This window comes from Limulus polyphemus, unplaced genomic scaffold, assembly GCF_000517525.1.
Source record: "Limulus polyphemus unplaced genomic scaffold, Limulus_polyphemus-2.1.2 Scaffold392, whole genome shotgun sequence".
Lineage (NCBI taxonomy): Eukaryota > Metazoa > Arthropoda > Merostomata > Xiphosura > Limulidae > Limulus > Limulus polyphemus.
Window position 1 is genome coordinate 36254 of NW_013666002.1, and position 15231 is coordinate 51484.

At 34.6% G+C, this 15231-nt stretch overlaps 1 protein-coding gene across 8 annotated transcripts in view; it reads left to right on the forward strand.

Moving 5' to 3' along the window:
- LOC106457917 (ubiquitin carboxyl-terminal hydrolase CYLD-like) overlaps positions 1 to 15231 on the forward strand; it is a 158181-nt gene that overhangs the window by 25488 nt on the left and 117462 nt on the right. For 3 of the 8 annotated variants that reach the window (XR_002610279.1, XM_022384000.1, XM_022383999.1), the window contains exon 3: positions 10778 to 10952. The exons of 1 other annotated variant lie outside the window; for it this stretch is intronic. Coding sequence is in view for 3 of the 7 variants with exons in the window: in XM_022384000.1 (XP_022239708.1) it covers positions 10778 to 10952 (175 nt within the window). In the remaining 4 variants the exon portion in view is untranslated. Of the gene's footprint in view, positions 1 to 9128; positions 9179 to 10777; positions 10953 to 15231 lie in introns of those variants that run through there. 4 more of the 8 variants (XM_022384002.1, XM_022384004.1, XM_022384001.1 and 1 more) reach the window with 3 other exon arrangements.

Genomic DNA, 15231 nt, shown 5'->3' on the forward strand with positions numbered 1-15231 from the left:
TGTTGCTTAGCAATAAAATTATAATTAATATTGCTGTTAAGAGGTTATGTGCTGAAAGTATAAAATGAAATCTATAAACTACAAAATTAAAAAAAAAATATTTATTGTTTTCTAACTTAAAGGCTTCGTTAATTAAAGAGGTTTGTTTTTTAATATTTCTTTTTATTATTTAAGTTTACAATCGGAGGACAAGTCAGAGGGAAGGTTACCTCTATAAATGGGCCACATCCTGTAAATGAGCAATAAAAGTATAGAGGTTGTATTTTTATGCTAAAATGGGTTCAGAGTACACACACTGACATCATCCTCATCTAGGATAAATCAACCTAATAACCCGAATAGTGCCAGGTACTTTTACTAGTTGGTCATGCAGAGCAATACAGTAATACTTTTATAAAGGGAACAACAACTATGAAGCTACAATTCATCAAAATGCATCAATCCAGTGATTTGCACAGACACTGTGAAGCTGCAACTTTGTCAAAACTGATTCTACCTGAAAAGCAGCCTATAGTTAAATTGGCTTCAAAACTAGATGAAGCCAACAAAGAACTGATGTTCAAAAGATTTGTGACTGTATTCAAAATTGCAAAATGCAATCAGTCATATAAAGTTTTCACAGGTGATCTCCAACTTTTAGAAAGATATGGTGGATTTTAGTGTGCCAATTTTACATTGAGGTATTTATATGATAAAGCTTGTGCAGGGTTTGTGAAATTAATTGCTGAAGATTTGTATGCGGCTTTGGTAAATGATATTCAAATCACCATATTTTTTTCTGTATTATGTGACAGTAGTACAGATGTTTCTTCATTGGAGGAGGAAATTGTGTATGTGCAATACTTGAGAAATTATGAACCTCACACTGTATTTTTATGTGTGTACAATGTGGAAAAGCCTGATGCAGATCACATTTTTGACCACTTGTGCACCAGTTTGAAAAAATATTTATGAGTGGGTAATTTGTCAGGCCTCATCTTATTTCTGGCTGAGTTGCTGTGAATTTCGGTATTTGAAATGGAGTGTATCAGAAATTATTGTAGTTTCTACCATAGAATGTTGATATCTGTTGCAATGTTGAACTATCATTGAATGATGCATCAAAAATGTGAAGACTGGTTCCACAAATGTCTGAGTTATTGCAGGCTATATAAAAGTTTTAGAAATTTTCATCGCTACATAAAGCTGCACTGAAAAATACCCATTTGACATTAAACAGCAAATTTTTATCTCCAGAAAATGTTTATGGAACACGATGGATTTGTCACTGAGCACCAGCATTAAGTACAGTGACTGAAGTGTGGCAACCACTGGTGATACATACAGCCAAAATCATTGAAGAAATTGGAAGTAAATGTGCAGAAATTTATGGCAAAGCATCTAAATTAAGGAAAGAACTTACACTACTAAAATAAGTATTAGCAATATTTATAATAAAAGATATTTTTTGAGTTGCTCATGTATATCAGCTTGGCGCTGCAAGAAACTTCTTATATCATGGTATACATCCAATCTAAGATCAAGGCAACATTGAAAACACTAAGGCAGTTCAATGTGAAGGAAAAAGTGAAATCAAACATACACACTGCAAGGAGTAATCTTACAAATTTAGGTTCTTTGTCACTAGAAATAGGATAAACAGTTGAAAGCACAAATGACATTTTGGTTAAAGATCTGAATTTTTTTTTTTGTCAGTTGCAATTTATTCTATTCAAGAAAGGTTCAAAGATGTGCTTGAAAAAGAAGAAAATGTGTGTCAGAATGCTCAGATTTTCAAAGTGAAATCTTGGCCTAAAAATAAAAATAATTTAGATAACTTTGGTGAAGATGTAGCTGAAGTCTTGGCAAAGTATTTTAACAAAACCATGGAGTAAAAAGGATTTAATCCTCCCTATGTATAGTCAAATGGGTCCATTTAAAGTTGGTGAAGGAAAAACTAGCTCACAAAATCTACTGAGCAGAATACTGTTAGATGAAGAAAGAGATCTACCTAACATCTGTGCTTTATTACAAATCATACTTGTTCTACCAGTCAGTACCTCTGATGCTGAAAGAAACCTTTCTGTAATGAAATGGATCAAAACAGACTAGAGAGCTTTTTTGAGATCACATTCACTCAGTAACCTCATGATAGTGATGTTGAGTGACTATCAAATTGGCACATATAATTCTGAATGTGTGTATGCCAGGTGGAGCTTAGGAAAAAGTAACTCAGAGGTCACCAAATATATGCACAAACGATGGTTCCAATATGGTACATTACCTCTTCTCACGTAAACAACTATTCTCGTTCATTGCTGCTTTCTATATGCAAAAACTGCTTTTTGCATGCCACAAGCCTTGAACTACCATGTAACTTACAATCTACTGGTTTAAATGTGTCTCGCATTATGCGACAACCCTCCACCAATAAGAGTACAACACGTTCTCCAGAAGCATGTGACTTCCTCTATTTGATTCTACTGAACTATCACTTCTCGTTTGGCAGTGCTATCATCAAGAAGTTTTTTGTTTGTGCCCTCTTCCCATGCTTTTTTTTTAATTTCATATGAAGTGGAGATATTTTCTTTCTTTTTTTTTTCTACTTACTTTACCTTTTTTTAAATGATAACTTACCTTTATTGCTAATTCACTTTTTTTTTTTGGTTTTCACTGAGGCTTCTGTTTGCACTTCGAAAATGTTTTCATTCACTTCCAGCACAATTACCCAGGCTTTAGGTGGTGGTACTCGACAGAGGAATTGTCAGCTTTAATATATTGGGAGATTGACTGTTATATGAGTTGACTTTTGTTGGGCCTTGAACTTGGGGGCTCATACATTTGGAATACTGTCTACTGACTTTGGACAGATAAGCTGTTTTACTGTTATTGCTTTTTGAATATTTTGATATTAATATTATTATTTGTAGTTATTTGGTTTCAATAACATATGTTTAGTTAGAGTTTTTAATTAACATTTAGTGATATCCTTTTGTACTACAATGTTAGTTTAGGCTTAACAATTGTCTTTGTAATTTTAGGCTTAGCTGTCATTCATCTTTCTGGTAAATCGTAAATTAAGTTAAATATATTATTTCTTCAACAATTACCATCTACTAATATTTTTATTTTCAGTATACACTTACCTAATTTTACAATATAACATCTTTTAAATTTTTGTAAAAAAAAATAAATTTTATACTTCTTACCTTAATTTCGCTTTTGAGGACCCCTGAGTCCGAGGTCTACCCAATCTTCTTTCACTATTGCTCACCTTCCATTTCAAACTGCCAAACTTGATGGGATGATGTCTGTTATGACAATTTTCCTCCACCTGATTATGACTTGGCCTTCCCAGGCCTACCTCAGCCCTTTTTATATTTTTTTTCCCTCCTTTTCCAAACATTTTATTTTTAGTTCATGCTGGGCTTTTTTGTCTCTCTTTGACTTTTCTGGCATTCCTCGCCCTCCATGGGCTTTGATTCATTTTGCCTTAGCTTAACATCAAGCAGATTGTGTTTTGTTTGGTTGCTTCTCTGCACTTTAATATCTGTTGCCTGTTTGGGGGGCAGACTCTGTTAATCCTTTGTCTCTGGTTACTCTGCCACTTGCCTTGGCTGTTGATGCATTCAGAGAGGATTGGGACATATTTATACCTTTATATCTCATCTCATTCATTATCTTTCCCGGGTGATTTCAATTATCCTTGCCACTCTGTATTAGGTCTTTCTGATTGCTCCTTCCTCACTGACACAGATCTGGTTTTCTCAGCTGCTTCAGCTTGATCTGTTCTTTTCATTCTGGATTGAGTTTTTGCTATCATCCACTTTGGCAGGTCATGTGGCATGCTCTTCCTTTTCATTTCCTTTCATCTTCCACCTTTATTCCTGGTCAGATCTGTATGGCCTTTTGTGTCCCGTACATGCTCTGGGTTTTCCTCGTTGCCTTCAAGGCTTCTTTCTGTTGGTTCTCTTTCCTGCTGTTTTATTCCCTGGCCCCATCCCTCTGTTTGTGACTTTTTACTTCCTCCCTTGCTCTTTGGATTTGGCTTTTGATTCGATTGTCCTTTTTTTCTTTGTCCTCCCCCAATCAGTTCCTGGTGAGACATCTTCCCTTTGACCTGCATCTCACCCTGATTGTACATTAAAGGTTCTTCTTTCATCGAGCACTGGGACTACACCTCATATGTTTATTTCCCATTATCTGCTTCTGGTAGATGTTTCTTCCTTGTTGCGGTACCCTCTTCCACTTGTCTCCATGTTTCATACTCTTCAGTGAGACTGTGACTGGATAAGATACCTTTTTGTATATATACCTCTTATTTTTGAGGGGCATGCACCTTTTTTCTTTATAGATCTCACTCTGTGGTAAGTGATTCCTGTCTAGGTACACTGGTCCAGGTACACACTGTAAGGCCATGATGGATTAACAATTATAATTTCCATGCCCACTAAATGCACATTGCTGAGATGGGATGTTCCACAAGATAACTCGTGGGTTCCCTCATGATATATTTGCTCCATTCATATGCCTATTCTGGATTCTACTAACCCATGAATTTCATGGGTAAAGCAGAAGGGGATAGCTGTCCATCCCTGCCATCGGGAGTGGTCTGCTTTTCAAAATAGGGTTTTTGTAGTCTCCCCTTGCACTGTTTCTAGTGTTGACATCCCTGCAAACTCTCCACCACATTTTCTCTACCCTTTTTCTTCTAGTGGAGTAAAGGAGTCCTTACCACTTTCCAGTTCCAATTCACTGGGGTGGTGGACCGTGGAGGCATCTTCCTGAATGTGATAATGATATAAGATACAAATAATGATAATGCATTCAGTTGAGAGTAGGGTGGTGGTGTTCAGCTGGTGTAGATATTGAGATGCCCTCTAATTTGATGCTCCATCTCTGTGCAGGTTTATCTGAGGGGATGTGATAGCTTTGGAGTGAGCCATCAAAATTGCAGTTCACCCCTTCAATTGGGATCCCATATCATACCTCCACATGGATGTCGGTTTCCAGTGGCTGGGTTTTGGATTTCAGTTGACTTACAGATGGTATGATCCTCATCCTACCCCATGTATGTCGGTTCCCAGTGCCTGGGTTTTGGATGCTGTTGACTTGCCATGTACAGTCTGTTGCACCCTAGCCACTCTACCCCTAGGGGCACATTATTTTACTTTCACCCATGTTCCTGTATTCTGTGATATTGAGATTTGGTATATGGTAATACATACCCCACCATTGTTCTCTTGTAGAGATGTGCTCCTTCCTTTTTTCTGCCCATGTCTGCAACACCTCATTCCACACTGGGCGAAGATTATACCTGGTACAGATGTGGTGCAGTCTCGTATGGATTATCTTCTACTGTGAGGATCTATTCTTTTAGGGAGTTCTTTGGACACTTTCAAGGAACGCTACTTTGCTTTTCCCTCGCACCAGTCCCTCCACCTATTCAATGTGTGATTCTAGATATTTATGTGATCGAAGGTTATGTACGGTATTGGAAGTTATAATTTTCCTATACTGAAAATGTATTTCCAATAAGTGCTTACCTCCTCTCACACTTCCAACCCTTCCTCTCCACTGAAAATAGGTCCTTACATTTTCTTCCAAAACACGAATTGATAGTTTAGTTGAATCAAATAGAGGGAGTCACATGTATCAGAATGTATCACTCTTATTGCAGGAGGGTTGTTGCATGATGATTTACACATGAGATACATTTGAACCAGTTGATTGTAAGGTATGTGGGAGCTCAAGGCTTGTGGCACACAAAAACAAATTTTTTATCATAGAAGGCAGCACTGAACATGAATAGCTATTTTTGTGAGAGTAGGTAAATACCTGTTGGAAATACATTTTCAGTATAGGAAAATTATAAAGTCTGAGAACTGCAATTTGATATACAAGATGTGTCCACCTGTGTTATAACTTTTAGTGAAATAGATTCTGATGAGAGAGCTTGAACTATCAAATAGAGGGAGTCACATGTATCAGAATGTATCACTCTTATTGCAGGAGGGTTGTTGCATGATGATTTACACATGAGATACATTTGAACCAGTTGATTGTAAGGTATGTGGGAGCTCAAGGCTTGTGGCACACAAAAACAAATTTTTTATCATAGAAGGCAGCACTGAACATGAATAGCTATTTTTGTGAGAGTAGGTAAATACCTGTTGGAAATACATTTTCAGTATAGGAAAATTATAAAGTCTGAGAACTGCAATTTGATATACAAGATGTGTCCACCTGTGTTATAACTGTTAGTGAAATAGATTCTGATGAGAGAGTTTGAACTATTGAACTGCTTTTTGTTGGAATAATTTAGATTTAGGTTATTAGTAAAGCCTTTTTTTCAAGTATTTTACTAGCTCTAGTCAAGAGCATTTGCACTATTTAACAGTTTCTTTTTTTTCTGTTTGAATTAGACCTGGGTCATTTAGTAAACCCTCCCCTTGAAGTTTCTAGTTAAATCTAGTCAACATTTACAAATAAGTAAATGCTCTAACTTAAAGTGATGTGATGAATATTTCTTCTTAGTCTGTTTTATTCTGTAGACTTTTTAATCTATAGTTTAATGTATTTTTATTTTTATGAAGTGATGTGGATTATGTAGTTTTCTTCTTTAGCTAAAATATTGATAAACATTAAGAAGCAGTGACTTTCCATAGTTCTTCCATTTAAATGCATACAGAGTCATAAAGAGTGTAATGTTGTTTCATTAAAAGTTTAATACGTATGAATAAACTTATCGTTTACATGAAGTATTGCATTTATTAAGCCAATAACTGTTTGCATTCTTAATATACCATCATGTTTTAAATGTAAACTCCATATCCAGTAGATCTACCATTTTATAAAGGAAAATCTATTTAGTGCATGAGAATTCAATTAATTTGTTGATTTCCAGCAACCATGTTTTTCAATGGAAATAACTGAAATGTGTGGGAGAGTGAAAAAAAGTTACTTTCCCACAAGGGGAAATAAACTATTTTGGAACATTTCATCCCCTGAACCATAATCAAACTGAATTGGACAAAATCATGACCTCTAATGGCTTTGATTAGATTTTACACTGTTTGCTTCGATATCGTTTAAATTATCCACAATTTGATTAGCAAATGTATATTGAGATGTCCATCTTGGCAAGAAAAATCGGTGATTTCTACTCACCACATTTTACGTTTCATGAAGTACTCAGTACTTCCTGTGAATGAATAAATGAACAAGTGGTTAGTAAGTGGCATTACAACATACAAAAGTGGTGCATTGTGCAAATTGAGGAGTTAGTTGGAAATTACTTAGCAGTTACTACACAACACTATAATTAATTATTAGCTCATTACCAGGGTTGCCAGGGGGTTGGGGAGATTTATAGCCAAATTAATGGTTAAAAAAGACCAACTTTCACTTTTATTGTATTTCCTGCCACTATCATAATACGGTTTCCACTTAGGAGACATAGTAAATAAAGGGTTATCAGGTTTAAGAAATAAAACTCATATAATTTCTTCAATATCTGCAATGGAACACATGACACACACATCGCAATGTGTAAAACGTTCTACTACTACTTAATAATGCAACATACGATGTTGTATGTGTACAAACATCGTGTTGCCTCATCCTGTAGAAGTATATATAAACAGAAACAAATAAAATTGTATGGAAAATTGACCATAATTTACCAAAAAAGTTTGGCCAAAATATGAAAAAAGACCAAACCAAAATTTTCATGGCCAAACACAGTAGAAAAAGGTAAAATTGCTGGAATTTGGCCATAAAAAGGCCAACCTGGCAACCATGCTCATTACCTAAAACAAAGAAGCATCACACAAGTCAAAGTCTTTGAAATTTAGAGAGAAGGAGGAATTGGAAACTAAACAAGAGAGAAATTAAATTAACATCACAAGCATGCTTGATGTTTTAAAAGCTCTAATTATTAGATCTGCCATAAGGGTTAACTGACGGTATTATTAATAAAGGTCATCCAAATGCCAAATTTATTAGTATCAGTTTAGTATTTCATTAATTCACATTTATACTTTCCCATATGCACAATAAAATGATGAAGTAACAGTAGAGTTTTCATTTGTGATGTGAAAAGAAAAGGAGAAAAAATTGCTAAAATGATTAAAAGGGTAAGTTGAGGGCAGTGAAAGTTCAAAGCCTACTGATTCTACCAGTATAACATGTTTATGCTATGGATACCAATGTTACAGTTTGCTCGTAAGTGAAAAAAAGACAATGGGGAATCTAAAAATATTCTGCATGGCTTACAAGAAAGTTGGAAAGAAAATGTTTTATGTGAAAATGCTTATATTTCCAAACTTCATCCATAAAAAAAACACTGTGCACTTGAAAACAAAATGTGATGAAGGAGGAGGTCGATGCCTTTAAGAACATTCAAGCTAGTTTGGTATTTTCAGGTAAAACTAATTTCTGCACACTTATTGGATAGGTCTGATTAATAACAGTAAGATTGACCAGGAAATTTGGGGGAAATCTCAATCTGAAATCTTGACTGACTTTTAATTTTGCTTGAAAAATAAAAAGACTGTTGAAGTTTGAAAAAATGAACACAATCTTTATTGAGGTGAAACAAAAAGAAAATGTAATGTGTACTTGTGCAAATAAGCAGACACTCACTTCTACAGGATTGTTGAGTAGATTGTCAGCTTTCGTTCTCTCAAGATGAATCGCTGGTGAAGTAGTCATGATCAAAAACTATGTTGAACTGAGAATGAATAGTTGCTTCAATTTTGGAAGAAAGCTCTTATTCTTTCTCTTATTGTTTGCTCACTGTAATATACAGACATCATTCATTTGGCCAGTAAAGGACATTACAGTTGTTGACCCTTTTAACACTTAAGTGAATTATGCTGCAACATCCTCCTTGGGCAGAATAGATACTATCTTTCATAGAGAACAAAGAAACAAAGCAGCTAGAGCAAGGCAATTTGAGGATTTACTGGACCCCTGTTTATGATAAAACTGCATAGAAACTAGACAAACAAAATATTTTTACAATTTCTGTATTAATAGAAGCAGGTAGAAAACATATGATATGCCTACATATAATACTAGTGAACAAATTCATTTAATGGACACTGTTATTTCTGATATTTTTTCCTTGGATGCCCCCCATATAGGTTGATTGTCTTCTTAGACTTCACACTGTTCCAAGACTCGGGCTGTTCAGGTGGGTGATTGGATGTTTTCTTAAATCATACTCTCTTCCCTTTCTTTTCTGCATGATTGTTCCATCTCTTATCATCTCCTTTGTTCTGTTAATAAGGCAATTTGGTATTATCTCATTCCTACTGGTCCCTTTATTTTATGACATCATATTTTACTAGATGATTTCACAATGCTTCTTTTATCTGACTTTAGAATTTTCCCCATTACAGAAGTAAGACTAATTGGTTTACAATTTCCCGGGCATCTTCTTCTTTACTTGTGATAGGTGTTGAGGTTCAAATAATCAGGGACACTCAAAAATAGACAATTTCTTTTCACTCTTCTTGTATCTGAAGAGATATAGTCAGGAGACTTTGTCGTGGAAAAAACAATTGGAGCCTTGATTCTCACCTCATTCAGACTAACTATGAAGGAAAAGCACAACAAGCCATCTGATCTTCTTGCTTCTTGATGGGAGTCTAGTCTTATTGTTCTAAACAAATTCCAACTAACCTCAAAGAAAAAGAAAATACAAAAAGAGAGATAGAAAAATAAATTATGGTATAATTAAAGAAAATAAAATAAAATAAAGAGACAAAGGATTCAATACCCAAGAATTTGATGTGGGAGTAAAATGGGAGCTTCCCATCAAAAACCCACCTTTACTAGTTGGGCACTAAGTATCCCTCCAGACAAATGCCTGAACTAGTACTTAACCTTGGAGAAAAAAAGACCTTGTTAATAATACATGCATGAGTGAATGGCTATAATGGAAAATAGATTTAATAGTTGGATCAATCATGTATGACTTGGCTGGTGGGAATAGATTGGAGTCATATAAAAAGGGGAGGCTCATATCTACTGGCATCATAGGAGAGCATCTGCATTTACAAAATTTATCTTTCAGCTCAATGATGCATTAACCAAAATATTGAGTATGTTTTCTATGGTAAACCAAATAAAAGTTTGTTTAAAAAGCTAAAAAAGAATCACAAGTGGTGTTTAGCACTTTAACTCAGTATAAGAGTTAGAGTAAAGAAAAAACTCCTAACTATTGTTCTGTGCTGAGTCAAAATCTGGGAACACAGTGATGTCATACACACCGGTCCTCTTATCTAGAGAAAATACAAGAGTTCAGATTGATACTAGAAATAAATGACCTTGTAACACCAAATTTGTTATTTTTCTTTAATTGTACACTCAGCATTTGCTTTACAGCTTCTACAGGAGCATTCCACTAAAACACAAACCGTAACTGACAGAAAAAAGCTTCAAATAATACATTCTAATCAAATCTATAGCATGCATTTGACATGTTAAATAGTAAAGCTTATTATTAAAAGAATTGTATTGTTGAATACATTTCTTATAACAATAAGCTTTATTACTTTAATCAACATATATTCATGTAGTTGTATTGAAGCTAAAGGCTTATTTCCATCCACAGTTTAACATGTAACTAAATATACAAATGTTTCTAGTAATTTATTAGCTACCCAAGCTTTGCTACTTTTTTAATTTCTAGGGTACATGGCTGAAGCGTTTTATTTTGGAAACATAGCTTCATAGTGTATAGTTTTTGTCATTTATTAATCAAGGTACATTATCTCTATTGTTACAGACACATCAGGATTGTGGATATTCTGATGGATCAGTGAAAGGTACAAGATACTTTGACTGTCCACATGATATTGCTGTTTTTGTTGCTATCAATTGTCTCAAACTAATGTCACATCAACAGGCTCAAAAGTACAGGCCTGCCACCAGGCAGAAGAATTATTCTCTCTTATCTATCAGTAAGTTTTGATTTCATTTGCACTATAGTGAGTTACATACTTCTATAGTTAAAAAATAAAATAATAATTAACATAGAATAATACTTCAAGTTTAATTTTATTACAGACATATAGTCAGGGCTGCAACTAGGAATGTTGGGGCCTAGCGTAAGTCGTATGAGGAGGGCTACCTTACTCAATCCAGTAAGTGTACCTTGACAGGATTTGCCTTGTCAACACTCCTCTAATTATTTTTATTCTCATTTTTACAAATCCTCATTTACTTGTAAAAAACAAAGAAGACATATGTTCAGCATGATTGAAATACAATAAACATGTTGGTATCATCCATTTCCTAATTATTCAGATTTACTCTTTCATCATAAGTGTTCTTTTATGTATTTTTCTAGTTTTTCTTTCAGTGAGTAATAGCTTATGTGAAAGAGAAAGAAACAACTAATATTTTTTTCATGCAGATATATACAAGCAGAGTTGCAGAGCATAACTTAAATGATTGCTATTATAGACAAATAAGTGTTCTCTTGAAGTCAGGTTATTGAGATCATATAATGGTTTGGCTCAATCATAAACATTGAAGTGTTTTTTTGAAGCATAACTGTGTAGATGTTCATTTTTGAAACATAATCACAATTAATATATTTAAACATTTACATGTGTTTAGTTTTAAATGCATGTATTACATATTGTCAATATTCTATCTTAAGAAAAACATAACTAAATAGTAACTTAAAATCACTAGCATGTAAATGTTTTGTTTTACATGTATAAGTTTTATTTGGCACACCAGTTTGCATTCTGTTTAACTTGGATGTTGTATTTAAAATATTGACATTTATCTTATTGAAATGCAGACAGTGTTCTGTTTAACAAGTTAGCTTGTAAACTGGACAAAATAAATATTTTGTTTGAACATATACATGTATTTATTTTACTTTACATATTTCATAAGTGAGTACTGTAAAACCTGGTAATTCCGATATGGTCTTACCTCCTTTCACACAAAGCTATCTTGATGTTCACCTGCCCTCTAACTATTTCTAAAATAATTTTTGCAATCAGCACATCAGTCTATGTACCCCATCAATTTTGCACAATTTCTGAACATGTCCATATCATGTGACTACTCTCCACCAACAATTATGTGCTATCTATACTAGTGCATCTAGCTCCCTCTGCTATTCCCACTCAGTCCTCACATTTGAGAATTGGCAGGCTCCAAAAGGAGAACACCAGCAGTGGGGAGGAAGAGTTAAGTATCTGTTGGAAATACATTTTCATTATAAGAAAAATGTTTACTTTTGATACAGTCTTACCTCCTCTCAAAGAAAGCTAGAATTACACATTGCAAAGGTGGAGGGGCCGATGTAGGCACACAAATATCAAACCCGAGTAAAGCAGAGTGGGATTTCTGCCCATCCCTGCTGACCATTTGATTGAATAAATTGGAGTCGGTCTGCTATTCAAAATATGGAATCGTGAACAACCAATGCCATACCCCATAATGCAAGATTAGGTTTGCTGTACTTCTTGCTCCTACAGTGATTTGGGGAGTTTTCTGGTTATCATAATTCCAGTTGCTAGATGTATGACACTGTTTACTTATTGTTTGGATTGTTGGGTATATATATATAACACTGTCCACATGCCCTAGCCACAATGTTGTTACTACAAATTTTTTTTGCATCCTCAACTTCCTAATGCCGAGGATGAATTTTGGAACCCCATCTGTCCGGTTGAGGTTGAGAGTGTACATAGCTCATTCCATTTTTATGTTACTATAGTTTGCAGCTATCAAACCATATTCGCAAGTAACTTCCTTTTCCAGCCATTTTGTATTCACTTCCTATTTCCTGGGCAAAGAGCATGCCTGTTTCAGAAGTAGTGAGGTACCCCACAGGTATCTTTTTCATCTCCAAGTACAACCATTCATTCTGGGCAGTCACTTTCCTCTTGGTTTGATATCTGTGTGCCTACATCGGCCCCTCCACTTTTGCAATGTGGGATATTAGCTTTCTGTGAGAGGAGGTAACATATCAGAAGTTAACATTTTTTTTACACTGAAAATGTATTTCCAATAGATACTTAACTCTTCTCACACACTTGCTACTCTTCCTCCCCACTGCTGGTGTTCTCCTTGTGGAGTCTGCCAATTTTCAATTTTTGCCTTCTTGTTTATGGAGGTAAGGTAGAAGAATAGTATTCAACCAGTTGTCAAAAACTTGCTTTCTCAAACCATCCAGACTTTGACCTATTATATCATGTGCCCCTTTGGACTTCTCTGAGTCCTGGAGTCCCACATATCTTCTGCCCAGTAGACAACATACACAGGTGTCATGATATAAAAAGATTGTTTGGTTTAAATACTGGTGATTAATTTATATTTGTGAGTGAATATTTTATTATTTTTAAGATTTGTTATAATAAGAGTTAAAAGCAGATGATTGTAGAAGGTTTTTTTTTTAATAACTAATTGGTGTCGAGAATATAGAAAATGGCCAGATGACTATGTAATAGAGATATAAATAGCATGAGTCTAGCAGGAAGTAGCAGACATACAGTATTAGACAGATAAAAGCAAACAGAATATAGTTGGTGTGAAGTGATGTAACGTAAATGTGATAGACCTAACGACTGACGTAGGCCTAAAGTTTAATATATTAGAGTGAAGCTAACAGTATAAAAAAAATAAGAAGGATAATTTTATTCTGTCAAAGTGTGGTTCTAAAGTAATTGAATCAGCCTGGGTATGCTTTGACAAAAAGAACAGAGGATCTTCAGAAGAAAAAAGACCAAACGAGTTACGGTAACTTGCATCACAACTGTAACTGTAAGTGAATCACACACACAGAATACTAGTACAATAGTATTAGTAATATAGAGAAGATTGTTCAACTTTCTAAATTTCTTGAAATTCTAAAGTAATTGAATAGGCCTAAGTGGACTTTTGACAAGAATAAGAGAACTATATATAAATAGTGTTTATGATATGCCTGTAATCTCTGTAGTGTGAAGACTTTGTTGTACATAGGTTTAACTTGTTCCGAATATATATTATTTGAAAACAAATAAAGTGTGTGCTGTTTATTCATCATTGAATTTATCTCTAACAAGTCACATACACCTACTGTAGAAGCATCCTAAGCCCAACAACGACATAGTATATATTCATACTGTTAAGAAATATAAGTAAAAGCCACTTATTTCAACAATTGGCAAAAAGAATAACCTATGTATATATTATTTTCAAAATCTGACAACAGGCAGTAAGTCTCCAGCTGCCATTCCAGCAAACATCAAGGATATTGCACTTTTACTGAAGTGAATTGAACATTCTGGATATTTTATGCTTGTTCTGAACAAACTTTTATACTTTCTCGAATCATCTACCAGGCTAGTTTCATTATAAATGACAATATTTTAAGGTGGTATGCCTTGCAGTGTTTCTCTTATGTTATTGAAGTATATTTGTACCTGTTCTAGGTCTACTTTAGTCTTTTTGGATGTGATGTTTTGGTTTATTTACTGCGCAAGATCTTTGTGGTGCCTTTTCATAAACAGATCGGTCCACTGCTTTCCAGGATAATTATTTTTAAACATTTTCTGATTCTGGCCTTGCTTATCCAAGTAAATTTTGACTGTTACTCTCAGGTCTGTCCTATCAAAGGAGAAGCCCCAATCTGATAGTTTCAACAAATGTTCAATGATCATCCTTTTCTCTAACTCTGATAACACTGTAGGGTGCTCAGGTTTCAAGATATATAAACCTTTCAATTTATTTTAAAGGGTTCGTCTTGGAATGTTGTATTTTTTGTCACATTCCTTTGAGATTGTCCCTTGGCAATATCTTGGAGAGCACTGTGAAGGGTAGATTAAGGAATGGTGTCATACCTCCAAGGTTGATGAGGTAAATCCTTTCTAGTCCTATATTAGACATCATGACTAAAGCTATCTGATTTTACTTTATACTGCTAATAGGATACTACAACTTGGTCCAGGCAGCACAACAGAGACACACCACAGTGCAATAACACCAGCACTACTAAAAAGCAAATAAAAAAGAATGTGAGCAATTTAGTATCAAATTAAGTCTATTATTATAGTTTTGGCATCACTGGCCATGTGTATGCTAACATTGGCCAGGATGCTTATAACTTTGTCCAATTCGATGACGAGGAACCCACTTTGAGACTAATAATGGCTGGAGACGGCTTAAATGGGTAATGAAGAAAAACTTTAATATAAACTTATATTAAAGTTTTTCTTCATTACCCATTTAAGC